General features: G+C 37.9%; 1 protein-coding gene across 2 annotated transcripts in view; it reads right to left on the reverse strand.

The window, feature by feature from the left end:
- The window catches only part of LOC103151714 (X-linked interleukin-1 receptor accessory protein-like 2), a 327,216-nt gene that overhangs the window by 44,398 nt on the left and 260,093 nt on the right, over positions 1–22,725 (reverse strand). For both annotated transcript variants that reach the window (XM_007571906.2, XM_016681702.1), the window contains 2 exons: positions 7,497–7,683; positions 7,271–7,424 (listed from right to left, as the gene is read on the reverse strand). In XM_007571906.2, coding sequence (XP_007571968.2) covers positions 7,271–7,424; positions 7,497–7,683 — 341 coding nt within the window. The remainder of the gene's footprint in view (positions 1–7,270; positions 7,425–7,496; positions 7,684–22,725) is intronic.

A 22,725-nucleotide genomic window follows, 5' to 3' on the forward strand; every position in this document is an offset into this window, starting at 1 on the left:
ACACTTTGAAACGCTTCTGAAATATGGATGAGATTTTTTTTTTAAGGGTTTCAGTATAAAGAGTGCATGAATGGAGAGAAGGGAAAAAAAACAAGAGGTACACACTGAATTTATCACTAAGAGGAATGCAGAAAAAAGCTCCGTAGACAGGAACAATTAGAACAATTAGCTCAAAAATGTTGCATTGAACAGCCTCCAGATACCAGTCATGTGTTGCATAATGTAAAAAAAAAGACTCTAGTGAATGTCATATGACAGGCAGAGAGAAAAAAAGACAGTGCTGTATTTGCTACAGTTATTTTCCACCACTGCTGTTTGTAGTATAGTCTAGAATTGAAAACACAGCTGTTACTTTTATAGCCTCTTCCCTGCTGTTGTCACAGCAATTCATACAAAGGTTAAAAGGTAAAATGTTATTCACATAATAGAATTAGTAAACAGTATCACAGAGTAAATGAAGTATTTTTTATCTGGTATTACTATATGCAGGCTCACCATCCTATATGTCACAGGTGTCAAACTCCAGTCCTCAAGGGCCGCTGTCCTGCAGTTTTTAGATGTGCCAAAGGCACAAAACACTGAAATCAAATGGCTTGATTACCTCCTCCTTGTGTAAATCAGTTCTCCAGAGTCCTGCTAATGACCTAATTATTCTATTCAGGTGTGGTGCAGCAGAGGCACATCTAAAAGTTGCAGGGTAGCGGCCCAAGAGGACTGGAGTTTGACACCCCTGCTCTATGTATTGAATACTTTTTCTACAGTGCCGTACAAATTGATCTGCCACCTAAAAGATTTCTTTTGTTTTAGCTTTGTTGTCACTTGCAACTACAGTATGTAACTTGTTGTTTTTTTTAAACTTCAGTTGTTTTTTTACATGTTGGTTTTAAAACTGTCAGTATTGTGACAGTGAGAATGTATGAGACACATAATCTGTGGGGGGAAAAAAATAAATAAATAAATTTTGAGATTGCTACTATAGCAGTCTGCAAAAATGTAAAGCTCCCGGTCAAGAATAACCAATCAGAGCCAGAGGAGGGTCTTAGCGCTGTCAATCACCTTGTGTACGAGCTGTTCCCTGTTGCAGGAAAACAGTTAATCCATTGCCATCACTGGCTATGCTTACTAGCGTTAGCATTCATGATGGGCTTTGATGTGGGAAAGAAGCTGTAGCTTGTAAAACTGACAACATTTCGGGAAACAAACATCCTAACATTAGTCAAAAATGGTGATGGTAACGTCATAGCAATCGACTGCCTTTTTAAAATAAGTGAACCTCAGAGGTTTGGCATTTGTTCTATTAAAATCTCTACTTTTTTTTTTTTTCTTTTTGGTGGTTCTGTACAAATCTGATGCATCTTACCTGTATTGTGACAAGGACTTCAGGAAAATGGTCTGCACTGGAAAAGTGGCTGACCAGCAAGAGGCAGGTAGATAACTAAAACAAGAACAGAGGCTTTCTGTTTCATTTGAACTAATGAAGCAGGAGCCACGCTGTAGGGTCAACATAACTGGGTTTTCATTGATAAATCTGGCTTAACCTACTGGAACATCGAAGAATGGCCCATAAATGATGCTACAAGCTGATTCTAACTAGAAAAGTCAACCTGTGGTTACTGACTACACCGAATAGGACCAATGCCAAAGGAGAGCAGAAGACATTAACCTGCATATCAATATCAATAAATATGGCTGACATTTTTTTATCATTGTATCAAAAACCACAGGTCTCACCTCTTGGACATCAGAGAAGGATTCAATCACAGTACATCTTCTGGGTTAAAAACTGCTTTTTCATCATTTGTTTTCTAAACTTGTATAAAAATTCAATGCCATATTGCCCAAACAAAATGTATTGATTGGTGACCGATTCCTGAATTAGGTTGTTTCCCATAAAGAAATTAAAAGCATTTAAAACAAAAACAACAAAAAAAACAGTAATCTCCACTCCATCTTGTGTGTTTGATCTATTTTTTTTAATCACCACTTGATCTTTTCATGGGGTTTTTTTCAGTTGCCATGGTAAACCACTAATCCTGCTTCAAACTGAACGACCCCTAGGCGTTAGTAAAACTTGGGTATCTCAGAGCAAATGGACAGAACAAGTACATGAATTCAGTATTTATATCTCCCAACACAGAAAGCATTATTCACATAATCAGCTCACTGCTGATTACACAAAGGAAAAGACTGTTTGGTTTGATTCTACAGCTCTCACAGACTAACAAAAAAAGCCTTTAGTCAAAACAGAGAAAAAAAAATTGCATGTATGTGGAGTTTTTCACAACACTTTTTAGAGTATTACATTGTTTACATTAGTTTGATGATGATGATGATGATGATGATGATGATGTCCCTAATAACTTACTTGCATTTTTCCTGACTGCTACAGATATTTGGATCCAAAGCTGCTGGACGACCTTGATAAAATACTACAAAGGCTGAAAAAGCTTGACAGTGATCTGGCAAGGCATCGCCTGAAACGTTTAAAGCTTTAAGAGATATTCCTGAGTTAAAACATACAGCCACAGTCTTCAATAAAGTGCTGTCCTGCTTCTGTCAACAGTATTTTAATGCACGGTGAGGTCGGGTCAATGCAAAAAGAAGATGTGACATTTCAAAATCTTCCTCATTTCATGACGAAATTAAATAATTTTGCAATGAATAAAAATAGAAACAAAACTGGGAGCTGGTGTTTGGTAATCATTGTTAGACTACAGTAATTTTACACTCTGAGCTACTGAAGTGTTTTACTAGGTGGTTAATTGAAAGTTGACGCCAAGTTATTATTGCCCACTGCAGAAACGACCAGAAGCTCAGACTCTGTGGAACAGTTTGGATCTGGGGCTGGACAATAAATCAATAACAATACGTATCGCAATATGTCAGAAACTGCACTGCATTCTGGGGGATGTAGGCAGAGAAAAGATATTGGCCACTCAACCTCTGACAGCTAGGCCTGTCACAATAAACAATAAATCAATTAATCGCATGATAAACTAAAACAAACTCAATAATTTTTATTTGCTTGATTTATCGATTTTCAGAAATCATTTTATTTGTTGTTTCTGTTGGGGTTTTTTATAATATTTATTTTGGATATCTAAAATGTCTTCCAGTTCCAATGTTTAAATGCTCATCTGAATTTAAAGTTTATGGATCTTTGAGAAAGTGTTCTCGCATTGTTCTTCCATTATTACTATTATATTACTGGGACAATTTATCATCTGGCAAAATTTGTTATTGTGAAAGGCCTACTCACAGCCAACTAAGAAAAGCTGGTGGGAACAACAATTTGTTACATAGCAACAAGCCATTGAGTAACTTGCATAGCAACAGTTTCGGATTTCGCTACCGTCCCTCATAACTGCTTTAAAATAAAAAATGAGATCAAGTGACAACTGTGGATAAAACAGGGAAGGTGTGGTTGTATTTCATATATTTCAAACAAAAAAAGAATCAATAATTATGAATATAGACTGATAAGAAACGTTTATATTGTGATGAGTTTCTCAGCCGTATCATCTATTTGGAAATTTTGGAAATGTAAAGTCGCTGCAGCCAATATAGTCTCTCTCCTCATTGTAAATACTATTGAAAAGGGTAAAAATCACAGATTTTGGCTCAGCAGGCATAAAATGCTAAAGAGCCTTAATCTGATCTCAATAAAACTTCCAAGACATCCAAAATAGTTTCCTTTGACTTCAGCTTTTTAAGAAAAGAAAATAACTCGCTGCACCATAAAGAGCCATTCAATTAGAGCACAATTATTTCCCCCCCGAAACACAATTATGAAAACAATTAGTTTCCTGGGAACATAATTCCGAGCAAAACGGCTTCACAACAAGTCGTTAGTGCTGCAATAAAAATGTTCCAGTTTAGCAAGTCTACACAGGATATCCCCCCGAACCCCGCCGGCTGAAAACAGCTTTATAAACACGAGAGATTACCCACCCCAACAAAGTGTACACTTCCCTGAGGTACAGCGGTTAATTAGAGGGTTGTAAATATTTAAAGGGAACAGAGAAGCTTTAAATGAGGTGCGCCGAGAGTGTGAAATTTACAACACATGTCCCCAGATGCAGCTTCGATCCATTTCCAGGGCTTTTACTTCGACTCGGTGTATTTAACACCATAGCCGAGAGCACGTCTTCAGGCTCTGCCTTTTTCTCTTCCCCTGCTTCAGTCTCAATTTAACGTTGAAAGCGAGATCAGATCTTTCTGCCAGCAGACACAGGATCAACAGCTGAGGGATTTAACTCAGGAGCAGCTGGAAATCAGTGGAAATATTCCAAAAAAATGTTTGTTTTGTTGAACAGGTGGAAAATAAACATACACTTAATATTTGTCTTGTATAGAGGACAAAAGAGTCAAGGTTGGATAATAATAAACCTCATTTGAACACATAAGTAATCATAAAATCAGTCGCTGTAGCATTTTCATAATGAAATACTCATTCTTTATGTTCAGAAACAACCAATCAGAGGCAGGAGGAGGGACTTAGAACTGTCAATCAAGTTTGTGTACGCGCTGTTTACACCCTCCCTCGAAAAGCCTGTACAATCAAGATTGCCGGTTTGCTGTAGCTATGCTAATGGTGGAGAAACAGCCGAATATTAAAGGGAACACCATTTATCTGCCATCATTGTGGCTATGCTAACTAGCCTTAGCATTCACGGCAAACTTCACTATAAACTGACAATGCCAAGACTTTACTGACGAGGAGGTTGATGGATGCAGTTTGGCATCCAACCGCAGTTAAAATTATATAGCAGTCACAAATTGCATCATAAAGTTCTCTATCTGTCTGTCTATTAAAATTAGAAGCCAAATTTAAAATCCATTTTTTTAGAAAATGGCTTTAGATTTTTAACTTTTAGCATTTTTTGTTTTTTTTTTACCTTTTTTTTATTGTGCTTGTTTTTAACTAGCACTGATTTATTGTGTTGTGGTTTTATGCGTTTCATCTTGTAAAGGACTTTGGTCAATACACAGCTTTGCTTGGAAAGTGCTACAGAAGAATAAAGGTCTTATAGCACTACGGTCAAGTTTGTTTTTAAAAACGGAAAAATACGTGTTAATGATAATTTATGTCTAAAATCATGAGATTCTAGCCAAGATGTTTAAAAAACAAAAATAAATGCAGGGATAAAAAACATAAAATAACACTGCAGAATGAGAAATATATAAAAACCACAATAAAATCTATATATCCTTGCATATACTCAATGTTTACATTTTTTTTGTTTTAAGACTTTTTTTAAAGAGATGAGAAGTGAAAACGCCCTTATGTTACTGAGAGTTATATCCCAAGTGAGAGATTAATGATAAAGTTTATTATAAATATTATTAAATTATACTGAGATGTCACTATTCACTTTCAACACTGTGTGGGAGGGGAAAAATGCAACTGCTGTTCACAATTCTCCATGTTAATTGTATCCTGTTGCGTTTTAACATAAACTAATTAAATTAACTTAAATTGTTGAATTAAAGAAAAATGTTCAGTGAGGAAAGATGTAAAAGAATCTGCATGTTTTCTGGTTCTGCTCTCCTCTGCAGCGGTGGAGGGAACCCGGGCAGCGCGGTGAATAATTCTCTGAAAAATGAAGCAGCGCCTGTTCATGTCAGCTCTGCTTTACAAGAGGTAGCTGCACATCTGAAGCACAGCGCAGCAAAGTGCTGGATGAAAGCAGCACTGACTCGGCTGTGGGATTTAAAAAAGAAAAAAGAAAAAAAAAAGTGTGGTGAAATGGAGCGTTAAATGTTTTAGGGCACACTCTAAAAGGACATTGTTCGGCTTTAACATGTTGCTAATCACGGCGCTCTAAAGCACTTCAGGAAATCTGTCGGTCCGCATCACCGTCGGAGCGCAGAGGAGATTGGATTTACGGGAAATGTTTATGAACTGTTGTGCAACGTAAAAACGATCCTCAAGATGTTGCTGTTGCTGAGAGAAACCGACAATCTGCTGCAGAAGGAACAACAAAGAAACACAAGCAGGTGGCAAAGAGCGACCCGGTTCCTGGAAACGTCGGCGCCGAGTCCCGAGGTCACTAACAAGTCAAAGTTAGATAAAAAGTCACGGAGGGTTTTTATGTTTATATAGTTAAATTAAAGAGAGGGGAAAAAACATAAAAAAAATTACAGGGATAAAAAGCTACTCAACAGTTTTAGGGCACATTTGTAAAGTGTGCTTAAAGAAACTTTAAAAGTGCTGAAGTAATGATGAATGGTGCACTGCTGAGTCCGGTCATCTGTCAAAGTAATGGATGCTCTGGAGTTAGGAGAGCTGCTAAACGTTCAGAGAAGGTAGAGGAGTTGTTCACGCTGCAGTTTATTTCATTCTTGTTAGTTTGTCAAAAATGACTGACTGCATAAAATCCATATATACTGTACATGGACAGACAAGTTGGATGGCAGATGTGCTTAAAATACATTTTTCTTACATTGCATTCCTTAACTCAAAGGCATAGACCCTTAAAGGTTGTGTAAAATTAACTTTGTTGAGTTTTACTTTATGTTATAATGTTATTCCCACATTATAAACATACCTTGAGTGTTGTCTTGATTCTTCCATTCATGTTTGAGAAATCCTTCAATCTCTATGACAACCATTCAGCTGCTTAAAATGCCTGGTTGGACCTAGCTCCGCCTTTCAGGACAAAGCTCTGCCTCAGAGCTGCTGACTTCCTCACTCAGCTCCTTCAGACTAGCTAGAAGCAATTAGCAAACACCTGGTGGAATTGAGCATCTATTGAGCTCATTATAGGAGCTACGTCTCAGTAGCTTCCATTGACCATAAAATTGAACAGTTTGACATTTAAAAAAAAATTAATTGGCAGAATGGAAACACTGCAATTTATAAAAAAAAACTCTCTTTCTTCGATAAGAAGTTTTTGTAATGGAAATGCAGTTACTGAAACGCTGGTAAAAACTTTAAGTGTTTAATAGAGGAGCCATGTTGTGATGACCTCCTGAAGACGGAGTTTCAAAAAGAGCAGGAGCTTCTTAAAGAGACATAGACCCAATTTTGAGGCGTTAAATTACAAAGTTAAATTTCTTTAACTTTTCTTTTCACTTTGTAAGTCATAGTTGACATATACAGCATTTACATTGATTGTGAAACAAAATGGCACTATGTAGCTGGAAAACACCTAACACTGCCCCTTTAAATAACAGATCAGATCCTCCATCTAGCCTTTCTTGTATTCACAGTGTAACAAATGCTTTGGCCTCTTTCGGGATCCCCCAGCAACAAACCGTTTCCTACCTGTTACTTTGAGTTGCGTTGTCCGTCGCACCTGCTTGGATCCGTACTGCAGTTCGCACGTGTAGTTCCCGGCGTCGCCCTCCTCCACCTCAGGAATCCAGATGTGCGTAGTGTTGACGGTAACGGAGCTTCTCCATTCCACTCGCTCACACTCCTAACAGGAGACTCCCGTTTAGCCGAAGCAGACTCCGAGAGAATTGGTGATGGTGCGTTTTCAGGGCCGTACCTTATACCAGGTCATCTGCGGTTGTTTGTAAGGAGCCAGATAGTCTTCGATGTCGGGACAGGTGATCATTTTGCTGTGGGTCACCTCGGCCTTCTCCAGGTGCCGGATCTTGCTGCTGTAGCACTTCCCCTCGTCGCTCTCCTCCACGGTCATCGACATGGACACTTTCATGCAGTACGTCGAATTCCTGAAGAGGTAACAGGGAGCATTGCCAAAATGGTCATATTTAGGAGATATAGTATGTTTGCAGAAGTAAAGTTTTTGATCATTCCCCAATAAAAGGAAGAGGTGTCGACACGCATATTTAAAACAAAGCAGCGAGAAATGGTAGAAAAGAAATAGTAAATATTTGAAATTTATGGCAAAGCTAGACTGAAAAGAAACATTTTTGGTCCTGATTTAAAGGAGTTTATCGTTTCTTCTTCAGGTTTTCAGGGAGTTGATTCCAAAGCTGAAGCGATGCACCTAATGGCACTGACTACACAAATAAAAGTAAGTTACTTTTAAATGTTTGACCAAACTTGCGAAGCTGTGCGAAATACTTTTGTAGACACAAAAATATGTGGTTAAAAGTATTTTGTAGACAAACTGTAAAGTTTGTCCAAATTCTGTTCCAGGTTTGAACAACATATTTCAAAGGCAGCAGACACACTTACAGGTCAGACGTTTGATGACACATCGATCTTAAAAAGCATCTGAATCGGAATCAACAGAAGTTATGCTGACCGTGTATTTAGTTGGTGTCAAATCAATACCAAAATATGCAGCATCGCACACATTTAGGCACATCGTTTATGTCGGGAAAGTTAAATATAAAAACATATTTTGTATACGCAGGCCTGCATCTCTGAGGCGTGAAAGGACTCTTGAATCAGTCTGAGTGGGTTTGTTTGGAGCTGATTTGTTTAGCCATCCAAGGATTAGCCACAGCAACAGTGACATGAGTCATTCCTCCATTTGCTCAAAACAGAAACTGTGTAAAACGGTCTTCATATCATTTTCACGGCTGGAATGCCAAGCAGACCCTCAGGCACTGTTGTGGGTATTTTTTGTCAATTCATGGCCCTCCTAAGCTACCGTACAGGGCATCATGGACGTCACTGAAGGTTTGAATCCACGTAAACATCTGACAAGCTGTTAGCATTCTATTAGCTTGTGATCTCACTCTGCATTTTGCCACAGTGAAGTTACGCTGACGTGCCCTTGAGGTGACTTTAAGTCAGAGGATTAAAGAAGGCGACTTCAGCGTTTTCAACTTAAATTTGGACTTAAAGTCTTAGGTTGTGCTGAAGGTGATGGGGGTTTTGTATGTTTTTGTGTAGGGAGGCTCAGCTTGGTGTTTTCTCCCAAGTTAACCTCGAGACACAAAGGAACATTGATCTATTTCTCTTTCATCCTCTGTAACACACACGCACACACTCACCTATTGTCCTTTAACAACAACCTCTCATCCAAGTGGATCTAAACCACTTATCCCATCAATTGAGTGTGTGTGTGTTGCTTGTGTGTGTGTGTGTGTCTTCCAGGGGGCGCTGGGATTTGGGTCACTGACCTAACTAAGACCACTGAGCATTGAACTTGGAAAGCTTTTTATCCATCCAGCGCTCCCTTTCTCTCCAACCTGCAGCAACTTGTTTTCATCTCCATAGATTGTGTTACCGTTCTCTGAAGCTCTGGTCTCTCTCTCTCTCTCTCTCTCTCTCTCTCTCTCTCTCTCTCTCTCTCTCTTGGTCCGTCTCACTCTCACATCAAGCAGTCCTTTAGGAATCGCTTGAATGTGTTTCGACTTGTTTGTCCCTAAATTACAGCTCAGATCAACTACATCAAAACATTTTGGGTCACTTTACTATGACGGTTTGTCAGAGCCAGTAGAGACAGAGAGAGAGAGAAAAAATTTATTATAAAAAAAATAATAATTTTCTAGAACAAGCAAAAAAAATTAAAATAAAAAACGATCGATGAGTTCCAAATGTCAAAAATGTGCATGAAAAATTCAGAAATTTTGAGATGGACTTCAGAGATTAACTTCAGAGCGTCAAAAGTTCAACATTTGTGAGAGAAAAGAATCTTGGTATAACATGGGATTGTATTTTGACTTCATGTGTAACACACCAGATGAGACAGTCACCTGAACAGACACATTCAAGTAAGGCATGTAAACGTCAACTCCTTTGGGTTTCATTGCAAAATCATTTCTTTCTCTAAATATAAACATCGCATTTCATTGATAAAGATAACATTGTTACTAATTGTGCTATAAAATGGTGCCTAAAAAATACATAATTCTACCTCTTTATTGCTTAATTTAAGTCTGTCAGTTTGAATTAACATCAGAAGTTCAAAACATGTGTCAAGAAGTGGAATAAAACAAGTTCTACTGGACTGTAAGTGGCAGGAAAGTATTAAAGAAAACAAAAGAGTTTGGCTTATAGCCCAGAAAATACAGTACTTAGCAAATCTCTACAATAAATGGACAGAATGAAACATACAAAAATGGAGGATTTTCTGTCTTCTCTCATCGACCCAAGAATCAAGAATTACACATTAAATCACTTTCCTTACTTTGATTTATTCTGTTTTTGAACTGATCCAGTGTACAGTCACATGTGTCTCCTACATGTTTCCTTCCGTGTGTCATTGTGTCAAACCCGCACACATTAAACAGGAAAACAAACACACACACATACAAAAAGGCATTATGTTTACCTCATGATAAAGCCTGTGATTCAGTTGGACTGCAATGCAAACAACACGTCAAACTCATGTGTTTCCCGCTGCGCAAATCTTCTTCATGGAAAAGCTCAGTCTGTGTGTGGGTGTGTGTTCGTATCTGGTGTTGTTCAGAACACATTAGAATGCCTTCGTCTGGGGAAAAAAATAATAAACGCCACAAACGTCTTGTCATTGTGCAGCGCATTACTGATGGAAAAGGTCTGTAGGCTAAAAAAAAAAGAAAAAAGAGAGAAAATAATGGAATCATTTTTTGTGTTCTGAATTAAATACAGTGCGGTGAGTCAGTTTTCCAATCCGCCGCAATGCAATCAAGAAAATATCCAATTTGGAATCAATCTGTGGTTACTGATAAAAGGAGAAACAAACAGTTACTATAAATGAAAACTCAATGTCTTATACAGTAGGATGCTCAAAATCTGTAATAACAGCAGATTAGGTGGGAAAGAATAAAACAGCGTTGGATCCCCAAACACGTATTTTTGACACTATTTGTACCATAATTGGCTACACGGGAGAAAATCTTAAAGATGAGCCACATTTCAGATCGATTCAACAGTTTCCTTGGCGACGGGTGTATTTTCAAATTCCCTCCGTGCTTTTTGGGGCCTGCCGTTTGGTTTGCAAGAAAAAAACCCACTTCAGGTGTAATTTGTTATGACAAAGTAACGTTTTGCTGGAGCAGAGCTTGCAACGACTGCCCAGCGGAGGAAAGTAGCCGGCTGCCAACCCGGACAACATCATTCTGGAGACGGTAACGTCTCACTTTAAAAGTGGGATATATTTATTGATTTTTTTTTTTCCACTTAAAGTGACGGCCCCTCAAAGAGCGAGGTCACCAAGACGCAGCAGTCTGCATGTGGAGAAATGGTCATGGTTGGGTCAGAGTGATGGCAATTTATGCCCTAAGTGGGTCAAATCTGAAATGAATTGTTCTACTTTGAGCAGAAATTTAGGAGAAAAAAAATAAAAAAATAAATAAAGAAAGAAAGAAAAGGGTGAGTTTTATAAAACTCTTCTAAATCTTTTACAACAAAACGAGAAACAGTATTTTCAGAGCCTTTTTGTTCAGACGACTTCACAATTGAGGCATGCAGGAAAACAACAAAATAAAGCTTAAAAAATATACTGCATAGTTTTTGCACTGATTACACAGTGCTATTTAACAGCTTCTAACTACCTTATTATTAATGCATTGTAGTGCATTAATAATAAGGTCTGACACACATTTTAGATTTTTTGGGATAAAAATATTCAAATCTTTTCCTTAAACTTCATAATCATGCACTGCTTTATGTCCAATCATTTTTAGTGCAAACTAGATCTAATACCTGAGCTTTTTGACCCAATGTAGACTAAAGTTATGAGTTTGGACAACTTGATGTTGCCATTATTATTTTTCATTTATTGATCCATGTTTCTACTCTCATTATAAAATATATTTAGTCAGTTTGTTAATTTTGCTGAGCAGCTTTTGACTGAAGCTTGATTGCTTGTTCTTTTTTTCCAGCTTCCACTGGAGAAGAACAGAAATTCCAATTACATGAAATATTTAAAATGAGCCACAAACAAAATCCTCACATCCGCTTGTAATCTACAGCGCCCACCGCGTCGATAAATCAGGCTCAGCCTCCCTGCAATTACCCTCCTATGATCAGGGCAGGCTGCTGGAGGCTGCGCTGAATTATGGAGCTAATAGACGGGGATGTGTCCTGGCCAGCAGGCAGCGTGTTTATACCTGGATCTCACCAACAGGCAGCGGGAGAGCAGGGACCCCCGCACACGTCCAGGCGCTCACTCAGGAGCGGCCGACGCCGTTCCTGTAAATTACGGCCCGACGAACTCAAAACGCTCCAAAGTACGGACATGAGCCTGAACATCAACTGAGTTCTGTTGAGGAGATTAAAAAGTCTGCTTGCTTTGAGTTTTTTTTTTTTTTTACATTAAACGTTGACAGCTGGAAAATGTAACATCATCTTCAGACATTTATTAATCACGATGGGGGCAAAAGTGGCCTATTTTGTGTAATTAAAGTTTCAAGGTCCTTTTAAGCCGTGTTAAAATGAAAGAATCTGAGCTACGGCTGAATGTGATGAAACTTCATTAAACTCCTTTTTTTGTGAGGTACAATTAAAGCAGAGAATGCTTTTACTTTCAACATGCCTGTTGGTTCAGTGACACTTCATAAAAAAACAAAAAAAGAACTAAAGTCGAGTTCAACCTCCCTGATATTTGTAATTATTTCTCAGCACAGCCGGCCCAAGTCATCAGCTGTATGGACCCCCTGCTGGAAGTGAAGGTTAACTGGACAGGTTGAAAAATGGGATTGTTGTAAACAGACAGCAGCTGCTTTTATATTACAAATGTGCGCAAAACTTTGGCAATATTATACTAATGACAAAAACCCCCCAACAATTTTGCAATTGTAGTGTTTCCATTAAATAAGAAATGCAATTAAAAATCACACATGAATAAGTTTGTGGACACTATAAGTCATTAAATGAAGTATGCCGCACCATCATCTTCCTACCACTCCCTGTGGTCGTCTTTGTGTTGCCAGCGGCAACGTCCGATTGTTGATCACGTGATTTGAAAAAAGTGTTTCTATTGCAGTTTTGCAAAATACACTAATTTTGATCCATTGAAAAAAGCACCTCACTCTAGCGAGCAAACCTTTTATAAAAAAACTTCAGTTTTTTCAGCATTGACATGTTTCCATTCCAGTGGAAGCTGGAAAAAAAAGAACAACCAATTTATTCTTATAATTCCAACTGGAGCCATTTTGAGGTCAGTGGAACCACAGCTACCTACTTAGAGGTTCACAGGATAGACATTCACAAACTGTTAGGAAGGTTTTGAGAGTATGGCTGTTTTACCTCAAAAACTCTACTGTTTATGAGAGTTCAGCCTAGCTTGCTAAAAACGAGCTCCTTGTTCTACACTTTACTTCGTGCAGACGGTCTGGACCTCTGGTTAATGAGAAGAAATTGTTTCTTGGTGGCGTGCACTCTGTTGAAGTTTTAAATGATTGTATTTGATCTTAACCAATCGCTAACGTTTACCTTTGCAATGCACCAGTGCGATTGTGAAGGAAGCTACGCTATGAAGCTAACTGGAAATTGTGAGTGCTCTAAACTCCCGCTTTCCCACCTCACCCCCACCAGAGCGCAGAGGGACGAGCCAGGCAGAACAACATTTTTGTCAGCAACAAAAAGTCTTAAGCATTCCTCTTACTCTGGAACTGTGGAAGAAGACAATTGCAAGGCTAGTGCCAGGCATGTTAGCCGTTAGCAATTCATTTCCAAATAGGAAATGAATTGCTATTTTAATGAATAGCAATTAATTTCCTATTTGGAAATGAATTGTTAACGGCTAACATTAAATGAATTAATTTTAGCCGTTAGCAATTCATTTCCAAATAGGAAATGAATTGCTAGCTTACTAGTTCACTTTAAAACTGGTGGACAATAAGCTTATCTGTACATGGGCCATCAAACATATACTCATTGTGTCTACAGAGTTTGCTGTAGGTGCCTCTCAGTTTTGCACAGTTACTGGTAATTATGACTTTAAATCAACTGTAATTCCTTTGATAAGAGAACAAATCAACTGTGTGCATCCAGTTGTCACCAAAGCTCAGTCCTAATTCAGTTCAATAAAAACATACGTTATTAATCCAAGAAGGGAATAAATGTTGTAATTCATGTTATGCAATTTTCTTTAGTGTTGCAGACCTACCCAAGGATCAAAGAGTGTGTATATCTGGGACATCACAGAGGAAAACTTTTAGGAAAATAAAAGACTCTCAGCCTGTCTCTTACAGATGTGCATTAGTGTAGCATCAGAAACACTGGATAATGCAGAGAATGATGAGGACGAAACAGGAAGTTGCTACTGTCTTGAAACAAACTATGTGCCCAAATATAAGGATTATTGGTTCTTGAACATCTTTCAACTGCTACCCGAAAAATGTTTCTGAATTCTGCCTAACGAAGAAATACATCTTTTTTTTGTTTGTTTTTAGAGTTCTCAATTTTAGGACAGTTCTATGTGAAATCAACTTTTTGAGCTTTACACCATGTAATGATGTTATTCTCTGGAGGGGTTGCCTTGATTATTTCATACATGTCTGAAAAATTCTTAAATCTCCATTGCAACCGTTCAGCTGTGCAGAACTGCTGGGTGGACCCAGCACAGCTTTTTAGGCACAGCTCCTCCTCAGCTTCAGTTTCTAGGTTGCTGAGCTTCCACCTCACTTAGGTCCCCTCCCTCAGCTCCTTCAGACTAGCCAGCAGCAATTAGCAAACACCAGATGGAAATCCGAATTTCTTATGCAAGTTACTTCTCTGAGAAACACTGGTAAAAACATTGTTAAAGAGTTAATGGAGGAGCCATGTCGTAATGACTTCCTGAAGTTGGAGATTCAGAAGGAGCAAAAGCTTCTTAAAGAGACAGAAGCCCAATTTCAAAGTGTTAAATTATATAAGTCAAATTTCTCTTAAGTCATATTTGATATAAAGCTTTTTTTTTTCAACTGAAGGTAATAAGGTCACTTTGACTGTGCTATAAAATGACACTATGTGCCTGAAAAACACAATATTTCCCTGTGAAAAGAACTCTACACATGATCACAAATAAAGCGGTTCATGAACATTAAGACTCTGCTGAATGTTGACCCAACTAAAATGACTCAGATCATTCTAAGTTTGCCATACGTATTTCCTAAGGTGAAATCTGGATCACTTACGTGTTTAATAAGGGACTTTACAGATCGTCATGTTTGGGTCCTCCTCCTCCGGCCTCCTTTTCTCCCATGCCTCTGCTCTTTCCCTCATATCTCCACCAGACCAGAAAGAATTCAGAGAGCCCTAAACCTCTTCAACATCAAAGTGTCAAAGTAAAGCTTACTTAAAGCTTTTTCTCCCAGGCACTCCTGGCCATGCCAGCAGGAGTAGGCTTACGTTGGCATGAACTGGCACATGTTAGCTCACGCTGGGATGAGAGCGATACCAACGTAGATGGCTGCCAAGTTACTGAGGACTGCCAAAAAACCTTCAAATGACCGCTCTCTCCTTCTCTGCTCCCTGTTTACCATCCACTCCTTCCTTGTTAGAGTCTACATGCCTATTTTATGACCCCGTCCAAACTCTATTTTTGGAAGTGCCTGTTTCCGACTGTCATTTCATTTGACCAACAATCCGTAACTGCACATGTTTAACTTTGATAGTGTGTTTTCTTGTGTGAGAAAAACAGATAGGGGAGCATTAACTGAACAGCAGAACAGAGGACGTTTGGTGTAAACTAAATAGAGCATTTCAGAAGAAGAACTTCAAAGCGACTGTGAAACCTGGAGCAGGATGTGTCATGTTCGCCGTCACAAAATTCACCATGAATTTAATTGCGTAGCAGAGGGTGCTTCAAGAAATGTGAGATGACTGGAAAAAAACAAGATAACGCAGAACTGGACCCTTCATCACAATATGGACCCAAAATATATCAGTAAACCCATGAAGGACTCCATTCAAGGATTAAAATGGAAGTAGGTTGTAAAAGCTTCACATCATGTTAAAATGTCAGGAAGGTCTTAGAGCTGTCCATCGTTAAAAAAATATATATTTGAAGTGTTGCCTTGATTCTTTCATGCATGTTTGAGAAATCTGTCAGTCTCCATGGCAACCGTTAAGCTGCGTAAAACACTTCGGTAGACCAAGCTCCGCCTTTGAGGTGCAGCTCCTCCTCACAGCTGCAGTTTCCAAACTTCAGAGCTTCTGCTTCAAAGAACAACAATCCCACTCAGCTCCTTCAGACTAGCCAGCACCAATTAGCAAACACCTGGTGGAAATGCGCATCTGCTGAGCTCATGATAGAAGAAACTCATCAATAATAATGTTGCTAAAGGGTTAATAGAAGAACCATGTTCATGTATTCCTGAAGGCAGAGTTCTTAAAGCAACAGAGGCCCAATTTCAAGGGGTTAAATTACAAAGTTAAATTTCTTTTAAGTCATATATGATACATATAGTATATTTTAACAACTCGAGATGACAGTTACTTGATTGTGCTATAAAATGACACCATGTACCTGGAAAATACATAATTTTAAGAAAACAAAATTCCTAAGCTCAGATTTTGATCTTTTTGAGATGCAGTGGGATTACTTTAAATAAGTTGTAAATGAGGGAAAATCCTGAAATGTCTTACAGCTGGAGGTAAGGGGTGAGACAAGCGATGTCAGAGACTGGTAGATGGATCAATAAAATGGTCTAACCGTAGCTAGTGAGAGGCTGTTTTTAAGTCAATTATTTTCATTTTCTGAATTAAACAAGAATAAATTGTAAGAGTAATTAAAATGATTTAAAACTTTCGTGAAAATGTGTTAAATCTACAGTACGCAACCTTGACAACAAAAACTGTACTTATTTGCTAAAACTATCTCTATGCATTAGTTAGGTTGCTATAGCGATCTGCAGGTCAAAACCAATTACAGGAGGAGGGTTTTAGTGCTGTCAATCACCCTCTTGTTTTCTGACCTAGCTGTGTATTTCTGCAGCTAGCACCGCGAGAGGCGAGAGAAGCTTGATTCTTTTTTCCCCCACAGACTGTCTGTCTGATACTGTCACAACATAAAGATTATTTTAACAAATATGTAAAAAGCACATTTTGTATGAAAGTTACATACTGGAGCTTTAACAAAGAACTGAACCATTCATGTGGCGTTCCAAAGGTAAGCATAGAAACCTTTCTTCTATGTTTACCAGGTTAAATTATTTTGGAATGGGTTAAATAGGGAAACTGCAGCACACAAAACGCCATTTCCTTTCTGTAGTCAACCAGCCATTAGACATGCAACCACCCTCAGAACTATCAGCAAGAATTCAGCATCCAAGGAAAATATCAATCTACCACTCTCTTCTAAAATCATGTGTGTGTTTTCTGATCCCAGATTTGATGTTTTTATATGTTGATTCAGACCTGTTAGCTTCTCTACTGTGCTGAAAACTGTCCTGCTGGTGGAAGTCCTGACGTCCTCCTCATGTTAAACCAAAACCGACTGTTTATAAAGTCTGCTAAAAACTTTTTGATTAAAACATCTTCCAAAAAGTCACATGCTAAGAAAATGCTAACATGTGACCTTTGTGTCAAGATAATGCAACACAGTCATCTTAAAATGGTAAATTATTATAAAAATGTCATTTTATTAGAGTGCTAGAAGCGGCCTAAAATGCCAGTAAATGTGTTACTCTGCATTAGCCGACATAACAATCCTTTCTGCAACCAAGTCATACTGTATTTAATCCACATGGCTGATGAAACAGTGAACATGCCTGAGATCCACAAGGAAAAGGCAAGTGGAAATGAAAGAATGCTAAAAGATGACTAACAATCTGTAAAATGCTGCATGCATTTGTAAAAATCCAATGTTTTAAACTTGTATAAACTTGCTCTGGTCATCAGTCAAAGCTGTTTTCACTCTGAAAATTTTATTCAGAAACGTGCACACGTTCATAACCCAATATGCAGGTAAGGAGGAAACTTACGGAGAACTGCCTTACCCAAAGACAAGGGAAACGTCTGTAATCCAACCAGGAACTTTCTGATTGCAAGGCAACTATTGTTGATACTCAGCCATTTTTGCAACAAGAAAAAGGACAAAACTTGTAGTTCCAAGATGTACAAAACTAATGGAGCCATACCAAGAAATATCTGTTCAATTCCACATGATATGGTCATGACTGATTTTCCGTTTTTATAGATTTTGAGAGACGCCTAAAAAGCCCAGAGTATGAAATACAGTATAAGCATAAAAATAAAAGTTGGTCAAACGAAACTATAAAACTTTTTTTGTGTGTGTAAACATAATACCATCCAACTTTTTTGTCATTTCACTAAAAAGTTTCCTAGTTAATCTTTGACATCAGAAAAATCTCTAACCAATCACCACGTCATCAAATAAATGTGCAAACATTCAGTAATGGGGGTCATTTTGACTGCACCAAAAATACAAAGTCACCATGCCAAAAAGCCAGACATATTTTCAGCCACTGACTCAGTTTTAAAGCGAATGTGTTTCTTTTCCATCTAATGTGACGTGCAGAAGTGCATAGACAAGAGCCACGGCATGAAGTGTCTAATCTAACACTTCCTTGTTCACCATCTAACACTTATTATTTTTGTTCTGCCTTCCGTTTTGTTTCCTGCCTCTGCCGTTCTTCATGTAGGATGTTCCTGAGCAAAAAGGCGGCCTGGCAGCTTAAGGTGTGAACTTTTGAACAGTTTTGGGTAAAAGTGTCCTCTTCCAAGCAGACTGGCTTCTTTTTTCATTTAGTAAACAAAATGTAGATGTTTTATAATTTAGACAGCAAGTGAAAATTGCTAAAATGAAACTCAAATCAGATGAATGATTAGTGAGTTTTGAAGCGAAACCAACTTGTTCAATGTTTGCTGTAGATTTTTTTAAACTAACAAATATGTTCACAAAGAGAAGAAATAAGAATAAACTTTGTAAATACAATAGAAACAAACATACAGCCAGAGGTACAATAGAATGGACAAAGTCTAAAAATGAAATCTAATTAAGGAGAGTTTTGAAAATGTTTTTTTTAAACACTATATCTTATCAAACTCAGCTAAAACCTTTTGGCAAATAACAAAGGCGGAAAATATTCAGGCATTAGATGAGTGAAGATGGAAGAAAAATAAACTAAAAACTCTTGGTTTATTAATTGCTGTAAAAAGTGAAAAATTTACTAGAAACTCAAACTTTTCAGATCTGTAAAAATCATAAAGCAATATAAAAAATAATATTAAATATAAATATAACATAAAACATTTAAAAAATTGATTAAATTTTCCCCTCCACTTAATTATGCTCTACTTACTGAGTCTAACACACAAAATCCCAATTAGGTAAATTAAAGTGTGCTGCCTTTTTTTCAAAATATGTGAAAAAGTTCATGTATTATGACAACTTTTGCGACACATTTGTATTTTGTTTATTTCTTTTTCGACCAGACTCTGAGATATTTATTGTTTTATTCAGAAGGGTTTCCATGTTTTCCATGTGAGTAAACATTTGGACTCAGTAGAAACTGGAATCACAATAACAGCCGCTCGCCACCTTTCCGCTGCTCTGATTGTAATTTCAGGTTTAGTTTTTCCATTGGCATAAAGCATCACCACAAACTCCCAAAAGATTGACACATCCATCTATTTTTAGTCAAATTTAGTCTGTCTCATGCTCTGTTAGTTTTCCAACAGAGCTGAAGATCGGACATAAATCTGTGGGCGGCATGCAAGAGGAAGGTCAGATTAAAGATAATTAATCTAACTCTGGTTTAGCATCACTTAGCTCCCAAATCCCATTATCTCTTTTGATGGATTATTAATAAGGTTTATGGAAGACCTAAAAACACATTAAGTCTTCATTTGCAAACATTAGTTTACATTTTTAAAGGGGCACTGCTATGTAAAATATATTTTTTTGAACTTTCCATTGTGATATAATGTTATTCCCTCCTCTAAATCATACCGAGAGTTTTGCCTCGACTCTTATACATGTTCCTTTAATCTCCATGGCAGCCATTCAGCTGTGCGAAACGCCTGGGTGGACCTAGCCCCGCCTTTAAGGACGATACTCCTCCTCAGAGCTGCAGTTTCTGGGCTTTTGTCCCACTCAGCTCCTTCAGACTAGCCAGAAGCGATTAGCAAACACCTGGTGAAACAGCACATCAGCTAAACTCATTATAGGAGCTACGTCTCAGTGAAATGTTGGTAAAAGAAAAAAGCTGTTAAAGGGTTAATACAGAAGAATGATGACTTCCTGAAGGTGGAGCTTCAGAAAGAGCAAGAGCTTCTTAAAGAGACAGAGGCCCAATCTGAAAGCGTGAAATTATAAAGTCAAATTTCTTTTACAGAATTTTATAACAACTGAAGGCAATACAAACTGTACTATACAAAGATACTACATGGCTGGAAAACACATAATACTGCCCCTTTAATTAGATTACCTGGTTGAGCTCAACAGATTCAAATACTGCCGCTCTTCTTTCTGAAATCAAGCTGAGTTGTGACACATCCACCTCCATCCCTCTCTCTATGTGTGCCTCCGTATGTGAGCTTTCTGATTTCCTCCCTGAATCAGTCTGATAGACAATCAAGTGTTCCAGGATGGAGGTCTGGTGCAAAGTCCACCTTGTAGCATCGTAGCCTGAGGGGAAACGGGGAGCTCTCACTGTGTGTCTCAATTTCAGTTTAAGTAATGTCTGTCTGTGAGCGGTGTGTACTGTGGTCCTAATCATAATGTGTGTGAGGAGGGTGTTGAACGGTTATCGCATACCCTGCCCTCTTCCCCCACTGAGCTCCCTGTACCTGCAGAGAATACCTGCAGAGAAAATGGTTTTTTGTTTTGTTTTGTTTTTCACCCTCATCTGTCCATCTAATTCCATCTTCTCTCTGTCGGCTCTCCTCTGTTTTGGGTTTTGTCTATTTAGCCTCTTTCTCTGCCTCTCCAGTTTGACTACTGTGTTTTTGATTACAGTCTGCGTCTCGCTCCCATCTCCCTATCCCATCCCAAATTACTTCGCCATCGTCTTGTTTCTGCTTCTCTGCAATTTCTATCTTATCTCTATATCGTTTCTCAGTTTATGCCAGAAATCCTGTTATTTCATTTACTGAGTTTGTACTCATTTTTTTAAGATTTTTTTTTTCATTATGAATTATGTAAGACGGATTTTTGTGAAATTTGTGTCTGCATGTACTTACATTGATAATATTCAATACAAGAAAGTTGCCTAATAATTAATTTCATTCCTTAGTATTATTCTGCTGTCTTATGGCAAGATGTTTGACAAAAAAATATTTCTGTCAAAGTTGTTTTAGGCTTTGACCCAAATCACAGAATAAGGGTTTCATATCAGCTGGTATGGACAATGATCGATTAGTTTTTTTGGTTCAATTATCTGAAATGCTGCCAAACCTTTCTGCATCACCCTGCAAGAAATTCTGACCCATACAGTTCTGTAAATATAGTAAACAAGGGCTAAGTGGTGTAAAACAGATATAAACTTATGTCAGCACAGACGTAAAATTAAATGTAGTATTACATAATATGAGCCAAAGGGATTATGTAGATTTAAAAAACAAAACACAAAAGAGTGGCCAGAGAATGGAGCCCTGAGGAACTCCACATCTGATCTTTGTGTGTTCTCATTTACAATGAGAAAGCAGAAAAAATATCTACTAGCTAAGATCTAGATCAGTTTACCATATCAAAATCATATTCATTTTTCCAGTCTGGCATTGAGTTTTTTTTATTTATGATAAATCACTGGCATCCTGTAAAACCAAGACAGAAGTTTTATGATAAACCACTGTACAGTCATTGATCAACTGCCTATTCGGTAATCCCCGCTAAAACTTAATCAGGGTCTGCAAAGTGTTTACTAAGTACTAAATCTCCTGAGAACCAAATTAATGCAGCAAGTTGTGAATTTATGACAAACGGTTTTTGTCAAACACTTTTAAACTCAATTTAAGAGACCCTACTGCAGATGCACTAATGACTGAAAGCACAGGGGACTGTTTTCATGAGGCAGAATCAAACAAATACTGTTTGTCTTATTCTCTGAATCTTTTAGGTAAAATAAGAAAGCAAAGTAATTGTTGGATAAGAGTCAGCAGGGACAATTGGTGAGGCGTTTATCTGGCTGTCAGCAAAAGCAATTTAAGGTCCAAACATTGTTCAGAGGAATATAACGGCCCCCATCTTTTCTATGTTAACTGCAGGAACAAAAGTTACAGCAATGAGAGGATGAGCAATGCTGGATTCAAAATGGAGCGCAGAGAAGCTCAGGAAGTAGGAACGAAACGGGCAGAAGCAAACAGAAGGATCTTACAAACGGTGGCCGAAGAGAAGCGCTTAAAGTCTGAGGAGGCCGATTACTGGAACGCAAAGCAGGTGAGTCCAGAGAGCGGCTAATTCACTGAACACAGAGACTGGAAGAAAAAAGTTCATAAAAACTATAACAATAAAAAAAGACCCCAAACAATTCCACATCCAGGAATAATTACAAACTAGAATGTGAGCAAACATGAATTTACTAAAGTGTATGATCAACTCAAAAGAACACAAGACTGCAAATTAATAGCTACGTTGTGCAAGAGAGATCTAAAGTTATGTCATCAGAATAGACACTGTGAGATGATTGTAATACATCATAATCTGAACCACATGGATTGTGGAGATTTTAAAAAATAAAGAGGCCTTAGAATGGAGCCTTGAGGAACTCCACATGTAACGTTTGAGTGCTCTCATTTACAATTAGAAAACAGAGAATTTTGTCTACTAGATCAGAGTTTACCAGTTTACCATACTTCTACATGTAGCTACAATATGAGCAAGACTATGGTTAGCTGCTATAAAACAGGATTTCAATAACATTAAAAAAAAAAAGACAAAATGATAATGGAGTTGACATTTTTGACCCATTTTATCAACTTAA

Source organism: Poecilia formosa, unplaced genomic scaffold (assembly GCF_000485575.1).
Source record: "Poecilia formosa unplaced genomic scaffold, Poecilia_formosa-5.1.2 Scaffold289, whole genome shotgun sequence".
Taxonomy (NCBI): Eukaryota; Metazoa; Chordata; class Actinopteri; order Cyprinodontiformes; family Poeciliidae; genus Poecilia; species Poecilia formosa.